This window comes from Hippopotamus amphibius, chromosome 6, assembly GCF_030028045.1.
Source record: "Hippopotamus amphibius kiboko isolate mHipAmp2 chromosome 6, mHipAmp2.hap2, whole genome shotgun sequence".
NCBI classification, from domain to species: Eukaryota; Metazoa; Chordata; class Mammalia; order Artiodactyla; family Hippopotamidae; genus Hippopotamus; species Hippopotamus amphibius.
In genome coordinates this window covers 167,375,779-167,397,495 of record NC_080191.1, presented here as the reverse complement: position 1 = coordinate 167,397,495, position 21,717 = coordinate 167,375,779, and the positions used below count along the sequence as shown (strand labels likewise).

At 43.4% G+C, this 21,717-nt stretch overlaps 1 protein-coding gene and 1 long non-coding RNA gene across 2 annotated transcripts in view; one reads left to right on the top strand and one right to left on the bottom strand.

The window, feature by feature from the left end:
• ATP13A4 (ATPase 13A4) overlaps window positions 1-13,489 on the top strand; it is a 123,147-nt gene extending 109,658 nt beyond the window's left edge. The window contains exons 26-30 of the mRNA XM_057738878.1: window positions 232-403; window positions 1,114-1,304; window positions 2,409-2,497; window positions 5,739-5,819; window positions 10,797-13,489. Coding sequence (XP_057594861.1) covers window positions 232-403; window positions 1,114-1,304; window positions 2,409-2,497; window positions 5,739-5,819; window positions 10,797-11,009 — 746 coding nt within the window. The 3' untranslated portion in view covers window positions 11,010-13,489. The remainder of the gene's footprint in view (window positions 1-231; window positions 404-1,113; window positions 1,305-2,408; window positions 2,498-5,738; window positions 5,820-10,796) is intronic.
• LOC130855370 (uncharacterized) lies at window positions 5,408-13,617 on the bottom strand. The gene is made up of 4 exons (XR_009054311.1): window positions 13,482-13,617; window positions 8,533-8,649; window positions 7,571-7,738; window positions 5,408-5,875 (listed from the first exon to the last, which is right to left on the bottom strand). It is a non-coding gene; the product is annotated as an uncharacterized LOC130855370 (long non-coding RNA).
• Between the last annotated feature and the right edge of the window lie 8,100 nt (window positions 13,618-21,717).

The following is a 21,717-nucleotide window of genomic DNA, read 5'->3' as shown; positions in this document are numbered from 1 at the left end:
TGTAATAGGGTGACAAAAAGCATCTTGTGGTTGTTCTAAGTCTGCTCTTTCAAGAATTCCTCGTATACTTGAGTTTGAATTCGTTCATTGTTTTATTCCCTCAGTTTGTGATGTATTCGATTTGTTAATTTCCTCAGCTACGTGGGCACAAGGGGTTAGCCCCCTCTTCTAATGAAGAAGACCCACTTTTCCTGCTCTCATGTACGTATACAACGTGAATTTATTTTGTAGTGAATTTGAATGGTGCCTCTCCCAAGCTGGTGCCTTTCCGACCTGCAGGACGGCTTATCTCCCCGCCTGTGCTGCTCTCCGTGATCCTCAACATCCTCCTCAGCCTGGCCATGCAAATTGTGGGCTTCCTGCTGGTTCAGAGGCAGCCTTGGTATTCCATGAGGACGCACAGGTACGATCACAGCCTTAGATTCTCACATTCTAATTTCTATCAAGCATCATCTGGCCCATATGTTGAGAGGGAAATGGGTCTTCATTCTACCAAAGGCTTTGGCTTCCGTAAAGCCCGTGGCAGTTTCCTGGTGATCGTCTCTTCTTTGTAGCACAGTTTGGTGGCATCATTCCTGGGTGCTTATCTTCTCTCATCTGGTATGATGGTGAGCTACCGCCATCTTTTATATCTAGAGTGACCACGCGTTATAGTTTGGCTAGGCAGCTCTAATTGAAGCCTGATATCCCAAAGAAATGATTAATTTTTTTTCCTTTCACATTCAAATTTGTGCCTCTTGGATGATAAGTTGTACAGTCACCCTACTTGTAAGTGTTCAGGAATCTTAAGCAAATAGAGGGAAGCGTCGTGACTTACTCATATCTTTTTCTCTCACATAGCCTTAATACCTCATTGGTGCCCAATTTATTGAATAAATAATTTGTTGAATCTGTTATCTATCGATCTGTCTATCTATCTATCTACCAATCATCTATCCATCTACCCAAAATATAGATCTATACATGCTGGTTTCTTTCTCCTTACTTTCCAGTATATTCTTTCCCAAAGTGTAGGCAATTATAGAAGTGTTGAGGGCATGTAGTTGTGTAGATACATACGCTTCATAAGGGCTTGTCATCTCACTTCATTAGCTTCTTTGGTTTCCTTTTTAGTGCCTGCACAGTGCAAAATGAAACCATCTCAAAGTTAACCATTTCTCCAACTGCTCCATATAAGATCGGAAGTAATGGTACCTTAAGCTTTGAGAACACCACTATATGGTTCTTGGGAACAATCAACTGTATCATTGTGGCTCTTGTTTTCTCTAAAGGAAAGCCATTTAGGCAGCCCACCTACAAAAACTGTGAGTAGAATTGTACCAGATCAGAGGTGAGAGGGCATCAGAGAGGAGAACAGACACTCCTGGGTCACTCAAGGAGCAGTTGCAGAGTTGGTACTCATCTCGGGTCTTCTGACTTGCACTCCAGGGCTCTGTAAACACATGCAGCCTTATTTCCTGGTCCTTTACTACCTCCCTCAATGCTGCATTAAATACTAGAGTTTCTTAATCCACGTCTTCCCTTCACTGGAAATTTGTCTCTAGGTGTCTTTTCATGGGCTCACTCCAAATTGGGGAGACACATTTAATTCTCCACTCGTCAGTACTTGTCAGAATTCATCTTGGAGGAGGTAGAGAGAAGGGTCACAGCACTCAGTTGGAAGTGTCTCCTGCCATGAATATAATGGTCAGGACGGCACGGTATGATTGGCAGTTCTGGGAGTGGGTCCAGCCTGGAGGAGCTTGACTATAGAAGGTCATTGAGGCTCTTGCCCAAAGTACCTCTCACCTCCTTACAATCTGGGCTGAGGGTGGGGGGTATGTGTCTGGAGAAGTGGGTGATCTGGTTAGCTTTGGGGACATGTATTTGCATAGCATCACTACCCCTCTAATTGGGAAAGTTTAGAAGCACATGTTGAAGAATCAATATCCTTGTAAAACTCTGTTCAGAGAAAGTTATTTTGCTCTTCTATTTGGGATGAGGAAGCAGTCGAATGCTGACCTCCACATGATTACAATTTAAACATTTGTTTATTTACAACCCTCCTTTTTTCCGGAAAAGGAATTGAGGCAGATGATTTCCATTAAAGAGACTCAGATACTTGGATTTCTCCAAGGCATTTCTTGAAAATGTATTTTGTCAATATTACCCTATATGTATTTCCCATTTTTAGTAATTGAAACATGTAACAGGTATGTGAAATTTTCCACTTACCTGAAGGGCATGCATGGAAATCGTAGAGGTGAAACCCATTGCATAGAAATGAGTACTTTTCATCCATTATGCTGCATTTGGATGTAGAAATCAAGTAAATCTAATCAGTATTAATCTAGAATGTGTCTATCAATGGATGTGACACTCTGTGCTCAGATTTCTCTAAATGATGGCTTGCGTTCTTCTTTCCTTAGATGTATTTGTCCTTGTGCTGGTCACGCAGCTGAGCGTGTGTCTATTCATTCTATTTGCCGATATTCCAGATTTATATCGGCGTCTGGATGTAAGTCTTATCTCTGGGATTTGACGATATTTTATAATTATATAACACCCTGACTTCAAAAAGCAGGCTGCAATTGCAGTTGACATGGATTCTTGACATTTATTATTCTTTTGAGATGGTAGGGTTAAAATGAATGCTGAATTTATTCATATTTTTTATTTAAGCTGGTTGGGAAATAAAATCCCGTCTAGCCTTGATTTCAAGTATTTCAAAAGCATTGAACATTTTTCCTTTGAAAGATCCCTCTAAGACTGGAAATTCTATTTATACATTTTCTCGTTCAAATGTGAGAGAATTTTCTCTTAAGTGGTTTTGCTTTGAAGCTGTTTAAAACAGTTTTGCCTGTAACACTTCTGGGAGTAATTCTCAAATCTGTACTTACGTATCTTTTAACTCTTTAAAAACATGTTTTTCTGTATGTACATACTTAGTGTGTTCAACATTTACTTTCAAAGATCCATATCTTACCTCAAGGACTCTCAAGGACATTTTGCAATTTTGAGACAACTTTGAAACTCTATAAGAGACAGAAATTTTACATATTCAAACAAAAGAAAATGTATATTTTGATTCCTCTAGTCTATTGTTTTTTTAAATTAGAAGTTAATCGTTAATAAATGTCCTTTAGACCAACAAATAGAATGCAGAAGAGACGATAAAAGGAACTGAGCTTTTGGTTCTTTGTAAAATTGCCCATCTGCTTCTCCATCTCAAAGATAAGTCTCACGAGGGCCAAGATCCTATCTTATTCATTCTTGTATTGCCAGTGCCTGGCATAGCGAATGGCACGTAATGGCAATGACTGGCTGACTGATCATTGTAGATCAGGTTCCTAAATGTAGACAAGCCTTTGGAGTACATAATGCATTCAAAACCACAGCACCTTCACGAACCCACAGTGACATTTGATGTATAAACTAATATCTACGTTCAGTTTTTCATTTTTATAATTCTCTTACTGTGGTTCACAGGATAATCGTATTCATCAATTAAATTAGGTACTCATGGAGATAAAGTCTTTGCCCGCTAGTCTTCTAAGCGAATTAAAGATCCTTAATCCTGCGGGAGTTAAGGTTAGGACATGTTGGATTTAGTTATACTCTTTAGTAGTGAAGACTTTCACAGGGGCTGGGTCCTCTTTATAACAATATAAGGAACGTATTTGGTTTGCAGGAAACCAGCATGACTTCAAAAGATTCTGCATTGTTGCTTACCTTAAGAATAATTGTTTTTCTTATTATTACCTAAAATTATGGGTGTATAGAAAATGTAACTATTCAGGTGAGGAAAATTATAACATTATTGACGGTACCCTTCCGTCTTTGAAAATTCATATATTATACATGTGTGTTTGATTTATGAAGTTTATTTTACTTTAAATGGAATCATGCTGCGTTGCAATCTAATCATTGCTCATTTTTTAAAAATTCGTGATTCTTTTTTTAAATAGAGAATACATTCACATGGTTTAAAATTCAAAAGTTAGAGAAGTTATGTAGTGAAAATCTCCCTCCCATCCTTGTTCCCCGGCCACCAGTTCCCCTCTCTGGAGACAGCTGATAACACCAGATTATTTTACATGCTTTCAGATATGTGTTATACGTGTGTACATATACATTTCTCATGTGTATATTCTACCACATTTTTATACAAATAGTAGCAAACTGTTAGATTTGTCCTTGTCTTCTGAAATGGAGATGTCCAGTGAGATGAGATGTGTAAGAAAGTTATTGGAGGAATTACCTGTGGAGGAAAAGAAAAAAAGAAGATCAGGAAGCCAGTGGAGGTGGGAAAGGTTCCACACTGTGATGTGGGTCTGACCCCTGCGAAGGACAGAGGGAAGGAAGGTGAGCTGGATGAGTCAAGTTTCACACTGCAGCCCAATTCCAAGAAAGTCCAGCCAAAGTCGCTCATCAGAGGTGTCTAGTGACTCACAAGAATGAGTGTGGTTAGAAGCCCTGCGGTCCTCAGTCATTAGCACTGAGCAGACCACGCGTGGGAAGTGTGGCCATGGGGTGAATGTGGTGGTAGATTCTGAGCGTTGTAGCAGTTGGAATGTTTGCCTTTTATCCCACGAGCAGCAGGAGATCTGGGTGGGGCATTTTCATGGCTGCCACGATCACATACACAATCCTCTACTTTGCTTGTTCATGTAACAATATATTTTGATAGTTGTTCCATATTAGCACATAAAGCTTCCTCATTCTTTTTATGCCAGTATTTCATTGTCTGTTTATATATACCATCATTTGTATGTAGTCCCTTATTGACAGACATTAAATTGTTTTCAAGTTTTTACTATCACCAGCAAAGCTGAAATAAAAGAAACATACCCATGTATCACTTCAGCCACGTACAAGTGTATCTTTAGGATTAGTTCCTGGAAATGGATTTGAACTTTTAATTTTAATATAATTGCCCTCCATAGAGTTGTACAGTTTCTACTCCCACCCACGTATAAGGCAACGTATGAAGCAGTGCCAGGTACGAAAGAGTCCACTTGGCTTCGTTCTACTCATTCATTCGTTCTTTCATTCAGCATATTTATCATATATATCCCGTGCCTGGGGAGGGGTGAGGGAAGACAGAGAGCAAGCAGGGAAAGAGACGGGTAGTGACACCAAATTCAGCCCTGACTGCTGCATTGGTGAGTGCCTTGGGACGGCACAGCCTGGGAAGCTGTGTGCACAGCCCAGAGGCGGAAGCCCTGACCTAAGGCTCAAACCAGGGCTCAGCTGAAGGGATATATGCCACCAGAGAGAAGAAGGCAAGGCTGCCCACCGTGGAGGTTTGACATGTGTCGCTCAGACCCTCCCGGGAACACAGCCACAGTCCTGTGTTCCCTCATAAAAAAAAAAAACAAAGCAAGCAAACAAAAAATACTTTTACTATTATTTTTTTATTGCAAAATGACCAAATTTATTTTAGAAAATTTAGAAATTACAGAGGAAAAATAAAAGAGGAAAGAAGGGAAGATAAATGAAAGCAACAATCATAGTCCCCAAATCATTGGAATCATTGAGTGTCATCCTTCCACGTTTTCTGTGCATTCATGCATAGAAATGCTTACATATACAAAATGTACACATATGTATGTAAATGTAACACATATGTTCCCATATCTGCCTGTGTCTATTACATACGTAATGTGCAACGTAGGAAAATGTACACTGTGAACAGCATGAAATTTTTGCAGCATGATTTGTCTTCAGACTGACTGTGCTTCTGCATCTCCCACCAGCTGCTCTGCACTCCTGTCCTGTGGAGGGTCTACATTGTCACTATGCTCAGCTCCAATTTCATTGTGTCCCTTGTCGTGGAGGTAAGTGCCCTCAGGTTGCTGATGGCTGGTTAGGGCGAGGGGCGTTCTCCGGGAGTCTGAAAAAGGAACGGCTGTAGCTGACAAGATTCGACAGTACGGGGGCTCCCTTCCTTGGCAACATGAGCAATGATGCTTGCCTCCAACGAATTCCAAACAAAGCATTAGTTTTGCTATCTGTGAAATGGGGCTGGGGAGGGTGGAATAAGGTCCTGTCCATTTCTAAAATTCACAAATAGAGACCCAACTCAATTCCTATTTTGAAATTGAGATATGGGTCACATGCTATAAGATTCACCTTTTTAAAGGGCACAGTTCAGTGGTTTTTAGTATCTTCACTGAGTTGTGCAACCACCACCACCATCTAATTCCAGAACATTCTCATCACCCTGAAAGAAATCCTGTACCCGTTAGCAGTGGCTCCTTATTTCCGCTTCTTCCTCCTTCATCCCCTGACAGCCACAAAGCTACTTTCTGTCTCTACGACTTTGCCTATTCTGGACATTTCCTATAAAGGGGGATCATGCAATAGATGGCCTTTTGTGTCTGGCTTCTTTCACTGAACAACTTGTATCATTTTTACTTTGCAGATGGGAAATGAGATTCAGAGTGAGATTTTCCTGGCTTTTATTCTTTAGGCTCCATTTCCTCAGTAAAATGAGCTTGTGCTCTCCCTTTCTCTTGCTCCATGCTTCCCTCTCTCCTTCTTACGTGCTGTTGGACACAATCTCCATTGCTTTTTTTTAATGTATAAATTTATTTATTTATTTATTTATTTATTGGCTGTGTTGGGTCTTTGTTGCTGCGTGTGGGCTTTCTCTAGTTGCGGTGAGTGGGGGCTGCTCTTCGTTGTGGTGCGTGGGCTTCTCGTTGTTGCGGAGCATGGGCTCTAGGGACGCAGGCTTCAGTTGTTGTGGCCCGTGGGCTCAATAGCTGTGACTCGGGACAATCTCCATTTCCTAAAGCCCACTCTTGGGGAGGGGGTGCCCCAGAAAAGGTGTCCAGTTTGAAGGAGGAATGAGCTGTAAGACTCCATCTGTCCCCATTCCTGCTCTTACTCACAAACCCAGGCTGGTTCCAGTGACGGGGGATTCATGGTGGGCTGGGGGCACCTGGACGTCCCTGTAGTGTTTTGTAAGCAGGAGCTCTAGGAGCCTCCTTTGCTAAGCAGGGTAAAGACTGTGCAGGAGCTGGTGGCAGAACAGGACACAGAATTCGGGTAAGGAGCATCTCTCTATTTGCTAACCCAGGGCTTCTCAAATTTGAGTGGGCATCAGAATTCCCTGGAGGGCTTGTTAAAACACACGATTGTCCGGCCCTGCCCCAGCATTTCTGATTTAGTAGGTCTGCAGTAGACATGAGTTTTTGTTTCTAATAAGTTACCAGGTGATTCTGATGCAGCTGACTCAGGAACCACACCGAGTCCTATGCTAAACTATATGGTCTCCAAAGCCACCTAATTAGTAAAGGAGCGTCACCATGAGAGTCCTCTTATGGAGTTGCAGAAAGATGGTCCTTGCCCTTTAAGGGATAATCTCATGAGTATATCTTATTCCTGTCTATGCTCACATAATTTCCTTTGTCTAGTACATCTTCCCCCGTTTCTGCGTATTGAAATACCCTTCCATCCTCTGTGGCACAGCTGTGGTATCATCCTGCTCATGAATTTTTCCTGACGCCCGCTTCAGTTAGGCAAGTAACAAAGCTCAGCTAACAGTGGCTTAAACAATAAAGATATTTAATGACCCACTTACCAGGAAGATTGGAAGTTAGTGGTTTCGGGTCTAGCTTCGTGTCTCTGTGGCATCATCGGGGATGTGCATTCGTCCACCTTCTGTCTCACCATCCTTAGATGCTGGCCTTCATGTTTGTGCTTGTTGCGTATGGTACCCAGCTAGCTCCCACGTAGCTAGGCTTCATGTCTGTTTTCAGGGCAGGGAAAAAAAAAATGGAAGAAGAGGTACCAGCAAGTTTTTTCCCCCACAAGTATGAACCTTTTATCAGGAAACAAAAAAAATGTCCTGCAGCCCACCCGCAGGCTTCCTCTTAGGCCTCATTGCTTAGAACTTTGTCTCATTGTCATGTTTAGTAGAAAAGGATTCAGGGAAAGTGGATCTGTGCCAAAAAGTTAGACACATGGGCTTAGACTAGTTATGCTTTTTTTTTTTTTTAAGTGGGCAGGGAAGAGCCAGGAGGAATGGGCTGAAAGGTAATCAAACCACAAAGTCTGCCATAATCCCCTGGCAGGAAGCCCTTCTCCATCAGTCTATTTGCAGCTAAGAATGTAGCTGCAAAATAGAGACACAGATGTAGAGAACACACATAGGGACACTGAGTGGGGAACGCAGGGAGGGTTGCGGGGGAATGAATTGGGAGATTGGGATACCAAACGGTATACTCTAAATATATGCAGTTTATTGCCTGTTAACTGTACCTCAATAAAAGTTAAAAAGAAAAAAAAAAAGAATGTAGCTGCAGAGTTGTCTCCCTGGGTGTGAATCCTGGCTCCACCCTTTCTTGCTGTCTGACTTTGGTCAAGTTCCTACACTTCTCTGTGTCTCTGTTTCCTCATCAGGATAATGATGGTGATAATGTACCTGATCTCATAGGGTTACCGTGAGCATGAGATGGAAACCGTGAAAGGCACATAGGAAGGGCTGAGTAAATATAAGCTCTTACGATTATATTACCTCTTGCTGCGTTTACCATTCCTTACCTCGTGTCTATCAATCATTTATTCATCCATTCTTTCCACAAGCATTTGTTGCACCTGTGCCGTGTCCAGGGCGTGATGTGAAGGGCGTAAGAATGGCAGAGGGACAGAGCTCACAGTCTACAGGGAGAAAGAAGACACGCATTGTAGTGACGTGGGGATAAATTTCTTTCTTCTCTTGCCATTGAACTATGGGGGCAAGAAGTCATCTTGGTAGTTATAACATTTGAAACCCTGCTTTATTCTAATAGGAGCTGGGTAAAGGTTTATTCAGTTCTTGAATGTCAGAAATGAGCCTACCCACCCCCAGTAGATGGAGAGGGTAATTGGATACTCACAAAACAGGTTTGTGTGAGACCTTATCCTTACTCGCTGAGTCTCATGGTCTAACTTCCTGCTAACAGGCAGAGGAGCTACTGTGGATAGCTTTAACACCCCCCTTTTTATTACCTACGCATTTGTGTGAGTGTGTGTGTGTGTGTATATGTGTGTGTGTGTATATGAGTGTGTGTGTATATATATGTATGAATTGTTTGAATGTCTGTCAGAAGAGCTCATGGATGAAGTTTTTGTTTGCTTGTTTTTCTAAGAAATGATATATCATCAAGGCCTTCCTTTTGTTTCTCATTCTAAAACTAATTTACAACGTAGAGTGACAGGACAGATTATTTTTCAGTGCTTTGTTTGATTCCCTTTTCAGAGCAGCAAAGTAATACCAGTCATCACATTTCTAGAATTGTAACAAAGCTCAAGATACAGCGCAGAGCACTGAAGGCTTCGTGTGTGTGTGTGTGTGTGTGTGTGTGTGTGTGTGTGTTTTCATTTGTTTTGTCTGAAGCCTGCTAAGAGTTCCCGGATGTAAGTTAGATTTTAAAACCTTTAATTGAATACCTATGCTCCTGCCTTATGCCAGCTCTAAGGAGAACTACTGTTCTCTTGGTTATTAAGGAGGACAAAAAAACCTTGCTGTGGGAAGGTAAAGGAACAGGTCTGGCTGGGTGATCCCTGAAGTTTGCAAGATGCTGGTGAGACTGCTGTGTGAGTGTTTAACAGCCTGTCAGCAGATGGTCAGTTTTTAGAGGAATATTCAGACTGGCTGTTCTCTATGATTTCCATGGGCAGTGGACTCAGATGTCAAAGACGGGTGGATTTTAGGAAACCACTATCTCTAGCAAAGTTTCTTGTAGAATCCTACAGAATGAACTCTTTCAGTTTAGCAAAGATACCACTGACAGACATCAAACCAGTTCTAATTCTGTGGGACAGCTTGGGTGTCATATTTTCCTCTTTGTTTCTGTCACAGTAACGTCTAAGGTGGTCAATCTCTGTGACCACATACGATTAAAACAAATGAAATTAACGTGATAACCCCTCACATGCTATGGATTGTAAGTTATCACTTGGGCTCTATTCGAGACTGGGTCTAACGCATGAACTGAAATGCCAGTCCAGATGTTTTCAAAGAGACGTATCTTTTGTCATCTTAAAAAAAGCATTGCAGTGAAATATTTGCAGGTGATTTGGAGGCGTATGTGAGTCAGGCTGCAATGTACAGCCATTTGTTAAGTGAACAGTTGAGAAGAATGGGAAAGGCAGGCAGCTATGCCGTGCCGTGCCCTGCATTGTGAGGGGACTTATATGACCCTAAGGACAAATGTGAGAGGAAGGAATTATTCTTTCTAATCACTGAGGCTCTGATGGGGAAATTAATTTGCCCACAGTAGGTGTCACAGCTGGGACTAAATCCAGATCTGTCCAACTCCAAAACTGTGGCCCGCATCCCAAATTTTCCCTGTGTTCATGATTGCACAGTGAGGTACCAGGGTACACCCAAGTCCCATCATAAGCACGGCGTATCTTTCTATAAGGTCAGTAGCATTTGGGAGTAAATAATCTTAAGTGTCATTTATATTAAATCACATACCGATGTGATATGGAGTGAACTGCAGAATTTGGGTGCTTTTACGTTTAATTTACATATGAAATTCAGAAGAAATTTCATCCTTGAGGCAGACTACTTCATGCTATGTTTCTGGATTCTTGAAAGTGTGTTTCTCTCCCTTCTTCCAGAAGAGTTTCTCAAGTGGAAAAGTTTGAGAGGCCCTGACCTATCACATGAAATCACCTTGGATTTGTCAGAGGCTCAAGTTCTTGGTCAAGCTAGATCAAAGCAGCCAATGCAGTAGTGCCTTATAAGGATCTATGGAAGGCTGTATTCTGGAAACACTTAACCTCTGATTCTAAACCATAACTCTTTTATTTTGCAGGAGGCCATTATTGAAAATAGAGCCCTGTGGATGATAATCAAAAGATGTTTTGGCTATCAGTCAAAAAGCCAGTATCGGGTATGGCAGAGAGCCTTGGCCAATGAGCCCAGCTGGCCCCTGATAAACCAGACCTCCTACGCTGACCTGCCGGGCTATGGCAGGGGAGTGTCTTACAGCAACCCGGTGTTTGAAAGCAACGAGGAACAGCTTTGAAGGCAACGTGATATCCAAGTTTATATAACACTGAACCCATGACAAAAAGGGATCCGCTTCAGTGATTGTTTTTAAAGCAATGAGACTCTTACAATATCATCTGGAGTTTTTGGAATCAAAAACCTGCCCAATCATGGTGACAAATTAAAGTCTTTTTGGTAAAATACTTTCTACAGAACAGAACACTGCCCTAGGGGAGTGTTTCTCTCTTGGCTGGAAGTATTAGAGGTGTTCACTGACTCAAGAGTGGCCCAGGAATGGCCATGGGCCAAGAGATTGGGAGGCTGAAGGAGGAGAGTGTGTCATCTTTCTTGTTAGATAATATATTTTTTAAATGAGTTGAGGGAAAGTAGCATAGAATTGTAAACATGTTAAAGATCATTTTTGAAATTTTTTTTTTCATTGGTGGAAAAACAAATGCATGCGAACCATCACACTGCTTTTCACTGCCTGGTTTCCTTTCCTTTGTGGTACTTTTCAGATTTGCGATGTTTCCTTCTACTTCTGGCCTTCTCCTACATATTAGTAAGGATATGCTAAGCCAATGCTGCAATAACAAACAACTCCAGTATCTCAGTGTCTCAACACTCGAGCTTCTTTCTTGGTCTGAGAGACTCTTTAGAATAGCCCTCCTTGGGGTGGGGACGGATCCAGTCTGATGACTCCACCGACTCAACACGAGGACTCCACGTGTGCTGCAGCAGGGAAGGAAGGTGGAGGCTCTCCACTGTACCGGAGAGGCACACATCTCTCCCATCACTCACGCTGCATTGACCAGGGATTTGGCAAAGAAACTGGGAAGTACCGTCTCATGTATTTAGGGCTGGCTTCACGGGCATAGGATCTGGCAGTCACACAGGGCCTCGTGCCCAGAAAGGCCCCGTTATTGGTTTAATACTCTGCTGTTGCCATCTCGAAGTTCTTAATTTTTGACAAGGTTCCCCACAAACTACGTAGTTGGTCTGGCTTATATTCCTGGGGAAGAAAGGAAAGAGCACTGTCCACTAAACTCTGTCTCCTGACGTTGTGAACTTCTGTTTTAGGAACCCCTCATCTCATGTGCCAATTCCAGGAATTTTTACTCCTCTGCTCTATTATTTTTGAGAAACGCTAGTTTTGTGCTACAACATTATATGTTATCATTAACATAAGTCCTCATACAACCTACACATTTCTTAAGTTTGAGGCTTTAGTTTTCAGAAAACAAAAATTTCCCTCATTTATCACTTCTACAATTTGGTTATATAGAATTCATTTGGCGTAGAAAACACCCAGGTTTCTGTGAGTTCAGCAGACAACACTGAACTCTAGGGAAACATCCACGAATAGTATTTTAAAGGAAAAGCAACATTTTCATGACAAACATCAAATCCTATGTGAATGTTCTGGGCGGGGAGTGAGTCCCTGGCTGGTTGGCTCCTTACCGAGAACATCTGCAAGCATTCCCTTCTCCGCTGAACTCCTGAGCGTAGTTGGTGGCCCTGTGACTACAGGTAATTCTGGAACATGGTGTTTCTCAGCCACAAAGGTACCTTGTGGCTTCTGGTTTTAAAATAGGGTGTGAGGAATCAATTAAAGCAGACTGCAGGATCATCGTCTTCCTCGGTACAGAAAGAAAGGTTTTCTTTCACAAAGACAGCCTTGGCAGTGATACGGCAGCTCTGAATATCTTTTTGTAAAACTGATAATTGTTTTCATTTTTCAAAAGTTGTGGGCGGGGGCAAGCTGGAGACAGTCTGCAGCCTAGAGATGAGCAAGTATGGGGTACATTGTCCATACTGGAAAGAGCCCTTCACCAAGTGCTGTCACCTCCCCTAGGCATCCGAATTATGTAATTCCCCTGCGACTCAGACAAAGAAGGGCTTACCAACCGCACTTTACAGATGAGAAATCTGAGATTCAGGGTGAGGAGAGCACACCCAGACCTCGGACACTAATCTTCTGAGCGAACCTGCTGTTACCTCCAAGTACCTCCTAATTACTAAGCTCCAGCAGGGCAGGGGTGTGTGGTGTCATCTCACAGTCAAACAAAGAGTGAATTTCTTCTTTGCCAGGTGCAAGGAGGCAAGCCTTTGCTAATACCAGGGCCTTCTGTTCAAATGAATGCCAGGCAGCCTGCCAGCCTTGGGCTAGAGGTATGTTAAAAACAAAACAAAACCCCAAACCATAGGTGTCTGTTTTTCTGCAGCTCTGAGTTGCTTTTGTCTTGATCTGAAGTGATTCCATCCTCAGCAATTCACACACAGCTGGCAGGGAACAGGGACAGAGGACTCTAACTCTTCACCAGCCAAACAGCCCTAAAGTCTTGGCCAAAAGGGACTCATTCTAAAGATGGTTCTTGAGACCAACTACGTCTTAGAAGCAGTGAGTGAAAGACCAGGAAGTGCTTAGCCTGGAAAAATGGGCATTCAGGGAACACCCTCATGGTAGTGAAATACTTGAAGGAGTTACAGTGAGAGAGAAAGCTCTGACCTGGGTCCGACGGCACCACGAGTGGGTGAAGAGCGTGGTGGGACACGAAGACCACTCCCTAACAGTCAGCACTGCCAGAGGTGGGAGCGGGTGACCTCACAGGGTGTGGCCTCTGTGGCATTGGTGGGTGCAGCTGGTATTCCAAGACCGATTAGCAGAGGAAGTCGAGGATCGGATGAAACTCAGTTGTCTGCAGGATGACTTTCAGGCTTGATACGCCCAGTGTCTCAGTCTCACGCTGCAGGGTGAAACTTTTATGACTGCTGCCCACACAGAACATCGGACTGATCCTGCCGGGGGCTGGGCTGGGGAGGTCCCGTGGTGAGGACACACAGGCTGACTGCTCTGTACCTTGGAAGGTGGCTTCTGATGGGAAAGGCACTAAGAAAAAAGTTGCACAGAGAGGGGTCCTGACTGCCAAAATGACAGCTGGGGGATACTTCTGATGTGTATATTTTCTCGGAAAGAGGTATTTGAAAATTTTTGGAAAAGGAACATGGGACAGCACTCCAAACCCAAGGGCAGTGCTACCTGTGCCCAATATGCTTTCCTGACTAGGACTTGGAGGAGAAAAGGACACAGTCATCTGGTCCAAATCATTTGGGAGGGTCCCCTATATGTTTACTCCAAGGGGTACAGCTCTCACCCACAGAGAAGAACCCAGACTCCAGGCTCGCCTTCCAAGTATGGAACAATGGAAACAGAGGATGGAAATACGGCTGTGCCCTCTGTGTCCTTCTGTGCTCACAGAAGTGTGCGTTACACATTTGCAGGTGTGATGACTGGAAAAAGCGATCGCATATTCAGAGCCTTGTATGTTGTTTATGCTATAATAAATTATTCTGTACGAAAGAAGCAAGTAAAATCTATCATTCTGTTGTTCTAAAATAGGTTTCTCCCTTCCCTACAATGAAGTCTTTCACTCTGGATAATAAAATGGTGTGGTCGCCAGTAGTGTTGAGTCAAAGCAACATCATTACAAAGTCCCAGGCATTTCTAATATTGCAGGTGTTATTATTCCCTGCTTTGTTACAGAGTGTTGCAGTCTCCAAAATATTTTCATACTCGTGCTTTTATTTAAGCCTCGTAACAGTCTTACGAGGAAGGCAGGGCGAGGATTACGATCCTCTTTCTTTTCAGGTGGTACCAGATCCTCCAAAGTCTCGGTAACTTGTCGGAGGGCACACGGCTCGTGAGTGGAGGAGCTGGCGCTGGATTCAGACGTGGCACCTCTCTGCCTGCGAAGTCCCTGCTGTGCCAGTCTTCCAGGTTGTTTTCCCTGGGATGTTTGCAGCACCAACAATCGAGAAGGCAAACAAGGCAACGGTGCAGTGGATTTCCATCATGAGTATGACTTCCTCCAGGAAGAGTTTTAGTTTCCCTAGAAGTTCTCCTGGACCTACCCATCCATCACAGAAAAGGTCAACTCTCAGCTGAGAGAGAAAAATCATAAAGCCAAAGCTCTGTGAGCCTGTGTCATGAGATCAAATAAAGCTCTGGTTTCTGCCTTCAGTCTCCAGAAGCAGAAACCTGTATCTCTGCTTGAACTTTGTTCAGCCCCTGCTTTGTACAGCTTTTTTTAGGGTCCTATGAATTCTCTCTTGGCTTTGTACTATGCTCACTTCTTTATGTGTAAGAAAAAACCCTTGAAAATTGCTGCCACACCATACTGGCTGTGCTTGGGTTTCCATTAGACTTGTTAAAATGACCCTCTAAACTTTATCAACAAAATGACTTTCTTCAAAATTAAACAAACATTCAAATAAAAACAGCAACGAAAAAATGCACCTCTCCTGGAGGTGTTGATAGAGCCTTAGGGGTGAGCCACCCTGGCATTCCCAAGCATGTTAAGCTTGTTCCTTCCCTGGGAAGACTGCATCTGCTTCCCTTTCTGCCATGAATCCCCACCCCCCCCACTCCCACCAACCCCCACCCTCATGACTGATTCCTTCTCCTTCAGGTTTCAGCTCACTGGCCACTTCAAAAAAGTCTGTCCTGACCTGACCACTTTATCCAAGGATTTTCTCACCCCAGTAGCTTGGTTTGTTTTCTACCTAATACTTGAGCAATGCTTCAGGAGCCTGAGGTTGAAAAATATCCCAATTGTTCGAGATCATGCACTTAGGAAATGGGTGACCTGAGTCTAAAATCCAGGTCTACAGGTTTCCAAATGAAGGCCCTTTATGTTTTTCACTCCTAGCCAGATTCTGCTAATGAAATCACTGGGGAAAAGAATGTAACCTGCTATAGAGCAACAGCCATGGTTGAATGAAGAGTGCTCAAGGGGTTATCCAGACTCTCCCAACTCTCTTTCATTGCTGTCTCCCCCCGATTCTCTCTCCTGTTTCAACTTCGTGAAAAATCTGATAAAGCATTGGTGTGTGATTAAGGCTGCACACATCGACTGTGGAAACTCTGGTGAGTTCGGAGTTGTTGATGAGGGTGCCAGGGCTGCTGGAAGGTCTCACATATGTTGCGTGTACTATGCACAGCACAACTCAAGGGGGCGCCATTCACACTGCATCACCAGCCAAAAGTGGTGGCTCTGTGTGACATCAAGAAGGCTTTGTGGGCTTCCTAGGTGGCGCAGTGGTTAAGAATCCGCCTGCCAATGCAGAGGTCACGGGTTCGATCCCAGCTCCAGGAAGATCCCACATGCCGCGGAGCAACTAAGCCCGTGTGCCCAAAAAAAAAAAAGAAGAAGGCTTTGTGGGTAAGTGAGGACTTTTCCTTGTGCAACCACAAACGTGGGCATGCAATGAAGGGTCCCACTTGTCCCCCTTCAATCAGTTCTTACATCCCTGCACTCTCTCTTGGCGGAATCTCTCAGGCAGAACTTCCTCTCCTCCAAGACATTGGCCACCACCTGCCTGAATATAAGAATCTCTTATCTGGTCTCCCCAACTGAAGTCTCTCTTCTATTTTTGCTTCGCAAGTCCCTATGAATTTTATCACTCAACTCAATCATGCCACGTCCGTAATCAGCAACCTTTCAGAGTTTAAATTATCTACCAAATAAAATATGCAACGTTTATTAAGGAATTTTAGCCCCTTTGCACTGGCCACATCTGGCCTCATCTCAGACATTTCTCACCCTTGTACTCTATAATGCAGCAGACTGTCATTTCCAGCACTCGGTAACTCACTTCTTATTTCCAGCGTTCAGTAACTCACTTATTCCCAGCATACAGTAACCACTTTCCCACCTCAATACCTCTTCTCATGCTGTTGTCTCTTTGTTTTCTCTATAATTGTTACTCATCTTCATACATGCAAATCCCATCTATTTCTCAAGATCTGATTATAACGCCACTGGATCTGCCAAACCAGGTGGGGGACCTCTTTTATCTGCACACACATCATACTCTACGTACCCATCCTTCGTATAGTAGGCAGCGCTTTTTACCTCGTATTATGGTCCTGTAGTGTTTCAGTTTCCTCCAATGCCTATGCAACCCCACTTTAGCTAGGGGCACATTCTCTGAAGGTAGGAACCAAGCCTGATTCATTTCATCTTCCCACTCTGCACCCAGCACAGGGCCATGGCTGGGCTCCGCAAGCAGCTGTGGCGTGATTGAACAAAGAAAACATAAGCATTGGAACGTTTTGTTGATTTATTTCTCCCCCTTTGTCTGTGAACATCTGTTTTCCATTCAGTGCAAAGAAGATTAACTAAAACAATAGGACTATGAATAAAAACAACCCAAAGTACAAAGAATAGTGATTCCAATAGTGTGCTTAATGAGTTAGGCTGTCCATTTGTAGAGTGGGTGTGGGGAGGTGTGCTGTGGAATTAGAGGAGCTAGGTATATGCTGCAAAGAGCATCTCAATATGTAGAGGACACTAGACGTTTATTTGTGAGGGCAAAGGCTCTCCTAGAAAGGGTCTCAAGCCCAGGGAAGAGAGAACTGAGGCAAGCAAACTTGTTTGAAAACCAAACAATGGATATTGGGAACAGGAGGAAAGTTTAAGTATAATTGGCTGTGTATTTTTCAATCTGTTCTCTGGTTTCACCCTACCTTTACAAACTTTTGCAAGGGCCCAAGGAAGAGAAAGTTGTGATGAAAAGAGAGAAAGAGATAAGAGATTAGGGTTAGAGATTAAGATGGAGAAAGAGACAAGGGTAGAGACAGAGATAGGGATAAGGGTAGAGATAGAGATGTAGGGATAGGGATGGAGATGGAGATAGAGATAGAGATAGAGGCCCACTTTGTGATTGGTATGTCAGAGTGTGATAAAAACACAGTGGAGGGAATCCACCTGTGGCCTTTGTCACTTTGGAGTGATGTGACTGTGCAAGCACCAGAGGAAGATACATTTTGCTAGTGGCTGATGGTGTTACACAGAGACATATAAACAGTCTGAGCATGTCTCCAAATGGCTAAGACAGGTAGAAAGTGGCTAAAGAAGATGGAGGAAGGGGAGGTGTGAGCAGTGTGCAATCTGGGGTTCCCCAAAATCAACCTCTGGGTCAGATAAAGCTCATAGCAGCCTCATGGAAGCAGCAGAGATCATCTCAGAGTGGCGGTCTGTGTGTCCGTGCGGGAGAGAAGAGCATGCTGTCACCAGCAGCCCTGTTGCAGCAGTCCATGGATCTTCTCAGTGATTCAGGAGAGACTTCAGCGTGGCAGTGCTTCTGTGATCCTGTTTTTTGGCAACAGTCTCAGGTTTATGTGACTAGGGAAAGGTAGGTTATAAAGATAAGAGAGAGACCTCTCCAGGAGGTGAAGATGCATTGGTGAAAATATAGGCAGGAACACTTAGGGGTAAAGCACTCTGAGAAAACAGCTTAGAGACCCAAGGTCACGCCATGTTCCTGGTTTGTTCAGGAACTGAACAAAGTACCAGATAAGCTGACTGCACAACTGGCTGGATGCTCCTGCCTGAAAGCTGAGTCAGTTCTCTCCCGACCCAGCCCAAGGCTGGCCTCAAGAATTCAGCCACAATCTATGACTAATAAGAAACTGGTTTGATATGGGGACAATTTTACAGGTTCAGATCCTCCCTCGAGGGATCCCATAATCTATTTGACCTGGATGCCAAGAGTCATACTTGGCAAAGGCCAAATATTTGTGTCTGCCCGCACCTCACCCTAGCACAGCGGGTGTCCCCGGGCAAAGTGAGGGGCTCAGGCCTGCACCTGGAGCCTGTGTGTGGGGTGGGGGCAGAGCTGGCTTTTGGGGGCATTGGAACAGCCATGCTAGCTGAGGTCATGGGGTCATGACAGGTACCCCATGTCTGACCTCATCCCTGGGGCCACGCAGCGCTCAGATAGATAAAGTCAATCTCAAAAGTGTCTCTTTCGGGCAATGGCATATGGCAGCTAAGAGCATAAGCTTAGGAGTCAGGCAGGTGTGAGCTCTAACCTAGACTTCTCTTACCTGTGACTCTGAGCAAGTTAGTTACTCTGTCTACATCTTCGTTTCCCTGGCTCTTGGCATAAGAATATTACTTATTTTTCATAACTGCAAAAATCAAAGGAGATTAAATGTGGCACCTAATTTTTTTTCCTATATCTCTCAGGCTGTAAGGAGGATTTTAAAGTCTTGGTCTTGCATGTAATATAGCTATTTAATGTGCTGAGTCAGTGAAGGAGTAAATAAACGAAGGCCTAAGTGGAGAACGAATGAACTGATGAATACACTGTAAACTTCTAGGAATTGAAAGAATATAATCCAATTTTAATTAAAATATTATCTATGATAATATTATCTTTTTACTAATTGTTTAAAATTATTCTTTTTTAATCTCCTTATTTATTTAAGATGAGATACAGAGTGTCTTATTGTTAGCCTTTGTTCACAGAATCAATTACGTGCCCTTCAAGAGTCAACTTTCTTTTCAGACTTCATTTTGGAGCCCTTCTTGTCCCATTACCTGACTACCCTGAAGAACTACTTTTTTAAATTGGCCCTTCTTGGATGACTTCCAAGTCTACAGAATCTCCCACGAAACGCAAAGACCTGTACTAAGTAGCCCAGATTCAGACATATTTGTAGGGGGTGTTTCGTTGGTCTTCTTGCCCAGTCTCTCCAGGGAATTGTCTGTAGCACTTCATAAGTTTCTTTTTTGAACATTGTTCTCAAACGTGACCCATCATGAAGATCCCAAGGATCTTATTATAGAAATAAAGTCCTGGGCCCAGGCTCAGACATGCTCTGAATCTCTGGAATGAGTCCCGGGGAGCCGTATCGTTAACAAGCTCTCCAGGTGATTCTGATGATGAGTCAGGCTTATGACTTGTGATCCTAAAAGAATAACTTAGATTATATTCCCCTAAATGTGCTCTCTTGCATTTGTCCTCATAGAGACTCATCTGCAATTTTTTTTCTGCCAAGTCCCGCAGTGTTGAGAGACTATTCTGCGGTATATTTCCCTTGGAAATGCTATGTTTGTCACTGTCACATTCTCAACTTTATGTTATAAAAGCAGTCCCTAGTGGGAGGAAAGCCTGCTGACAGACTTCTTTCCCTTCGAGGTGCGCCCATTTATCCCTGCTCTCTGTTAAAATACTAAGTACTCCATTCTTAACAAAGCAATCGCCTGCTGGCTAAGTTCAACAGGAAGGCATTGCCACTAGCCAAAGGCAAAAACGTAGAATGGTGTTTAATACGTTGTATTCTTGAAGCTGGTTGAAAGTGCATGTATGTGAACACCACTCCTTAAGGTGTTCGATCTAATCCATCCTTCAGATGAGGGAGAAAAAGAATAACTCCTGCTGGACCGTGCCCACGTCTGAATATCTCAAAGGAGTTCTCATCTCTCCAACCAGGTTAAATCAACTGGAATTGATTAGTAAGAAATCAATTTGCTTCAGGACATCAATGTAGAGGGTTACATTCTCCTTAGGATAGAGCTTGGGGTCCAGCTCACTCTGGAATACCTAAGTCCATTCTGCATCTTTGTAACCACCCCATCTCATCCCAGCTGTTTTCTTTCTGGGGAAGCCTCTTAGACTGACAAATGTTATTGAACCTCTGTTCTTTGAGCAGAGACTACACCAATTTCGGAAATGCCACTGTTCTTCCATTCAGTATCCTTCATTGGTCTCAATGGTCAATAGCATTTTTTGCAGTGAAGCGAGCAGAGATGTGAGTTTAGTGTTCAAGGTATTGATCTTGAAACTGCACTTCTTGGATGAGACTCAAACCCTTAGACTGGGACTTGAACCCATGATCCGTGATTTAGGAGGGGACTCAAACCCACTGTCTTTTAATTAAAGCTGTTCATCTGGTGTCAGGACTTATTTAAGCTTAGGGTTTTTTGTCTCAGTGCAGAAAGAATTTAGCAAGAGGCAAAGTGAAAAGTAAGAAGTGGATTTAATAGTATAGGACACCTTCAAGAGACACAGCGGGCAGGCAAGGGAGTGCCGACCTGAGAACTTAGTGCGCTACAGCTTCATAATCAGAGGAAAATTTTTCCTTTTTTAAAAAAATTAATTAATTTTTATTGGCTGTGTTGGGTCTTTGTTGTTGCACGTGCACTTTCTCTAGTTGTGGTGAGCACAACTCTTCCTTGCGGTGCTCGGGCTTCTCATTGGAGTGGCTTCTCTTGTTGCGGAGCATGGGCTCTAGGCGTGTAGGCTGTAGTAGTTGCAGCACATGGGCTCAGTAGTTGTGGCTTGCGGGTTCTAGAGCACAGGCTCAGTAGTTGTGGCGCACATACTTAGTTGCTCTGGGGCATGTGAGATCTTCCCAGACCAGGGCTTGAACCTGTGTCCCCTGCATTGGCAGGCGGATGCTTAACCACTGCCCCAACGAGGGAAGTCCCTTCTTCTTCATTCTTGAGTAGATGTTAAGCTTCCCATCATCAACTCCTCCTCCATGTCGGTGGGGGAGTTTTCTGTTCCTGCATGGTCAACCTGGGACTGTATGGAGCTATTCAAATCAGCAGAAAGGTTAAGGTAACATAAGCTAAAATATGGTAAATCATCTCAGGTTTCAGTATAATGAGGGTCTTCTACCTTCGAATATCTTCACCTTTCCCCTATATTTTTGTTTTTAGTGTGCACAGAGGCGCCTGTCCTAGGAATCATTAACTTACTGACCTCACTGGGCGGGATGTGAGTCTCATTGACTTGATGTATAGTTTTGTTGTTAGAATTGTTGTTAGTTTCATTGCTAAGCAAGCCTGCTTGGTTTTGTCGCTAAGCAAACCTGCTTTCTTGTGTGATCATTAAATTATAGGGGTCTCCCATACTTTTCGCTCGACTTATAATCCTCTAGTGGGATTAAA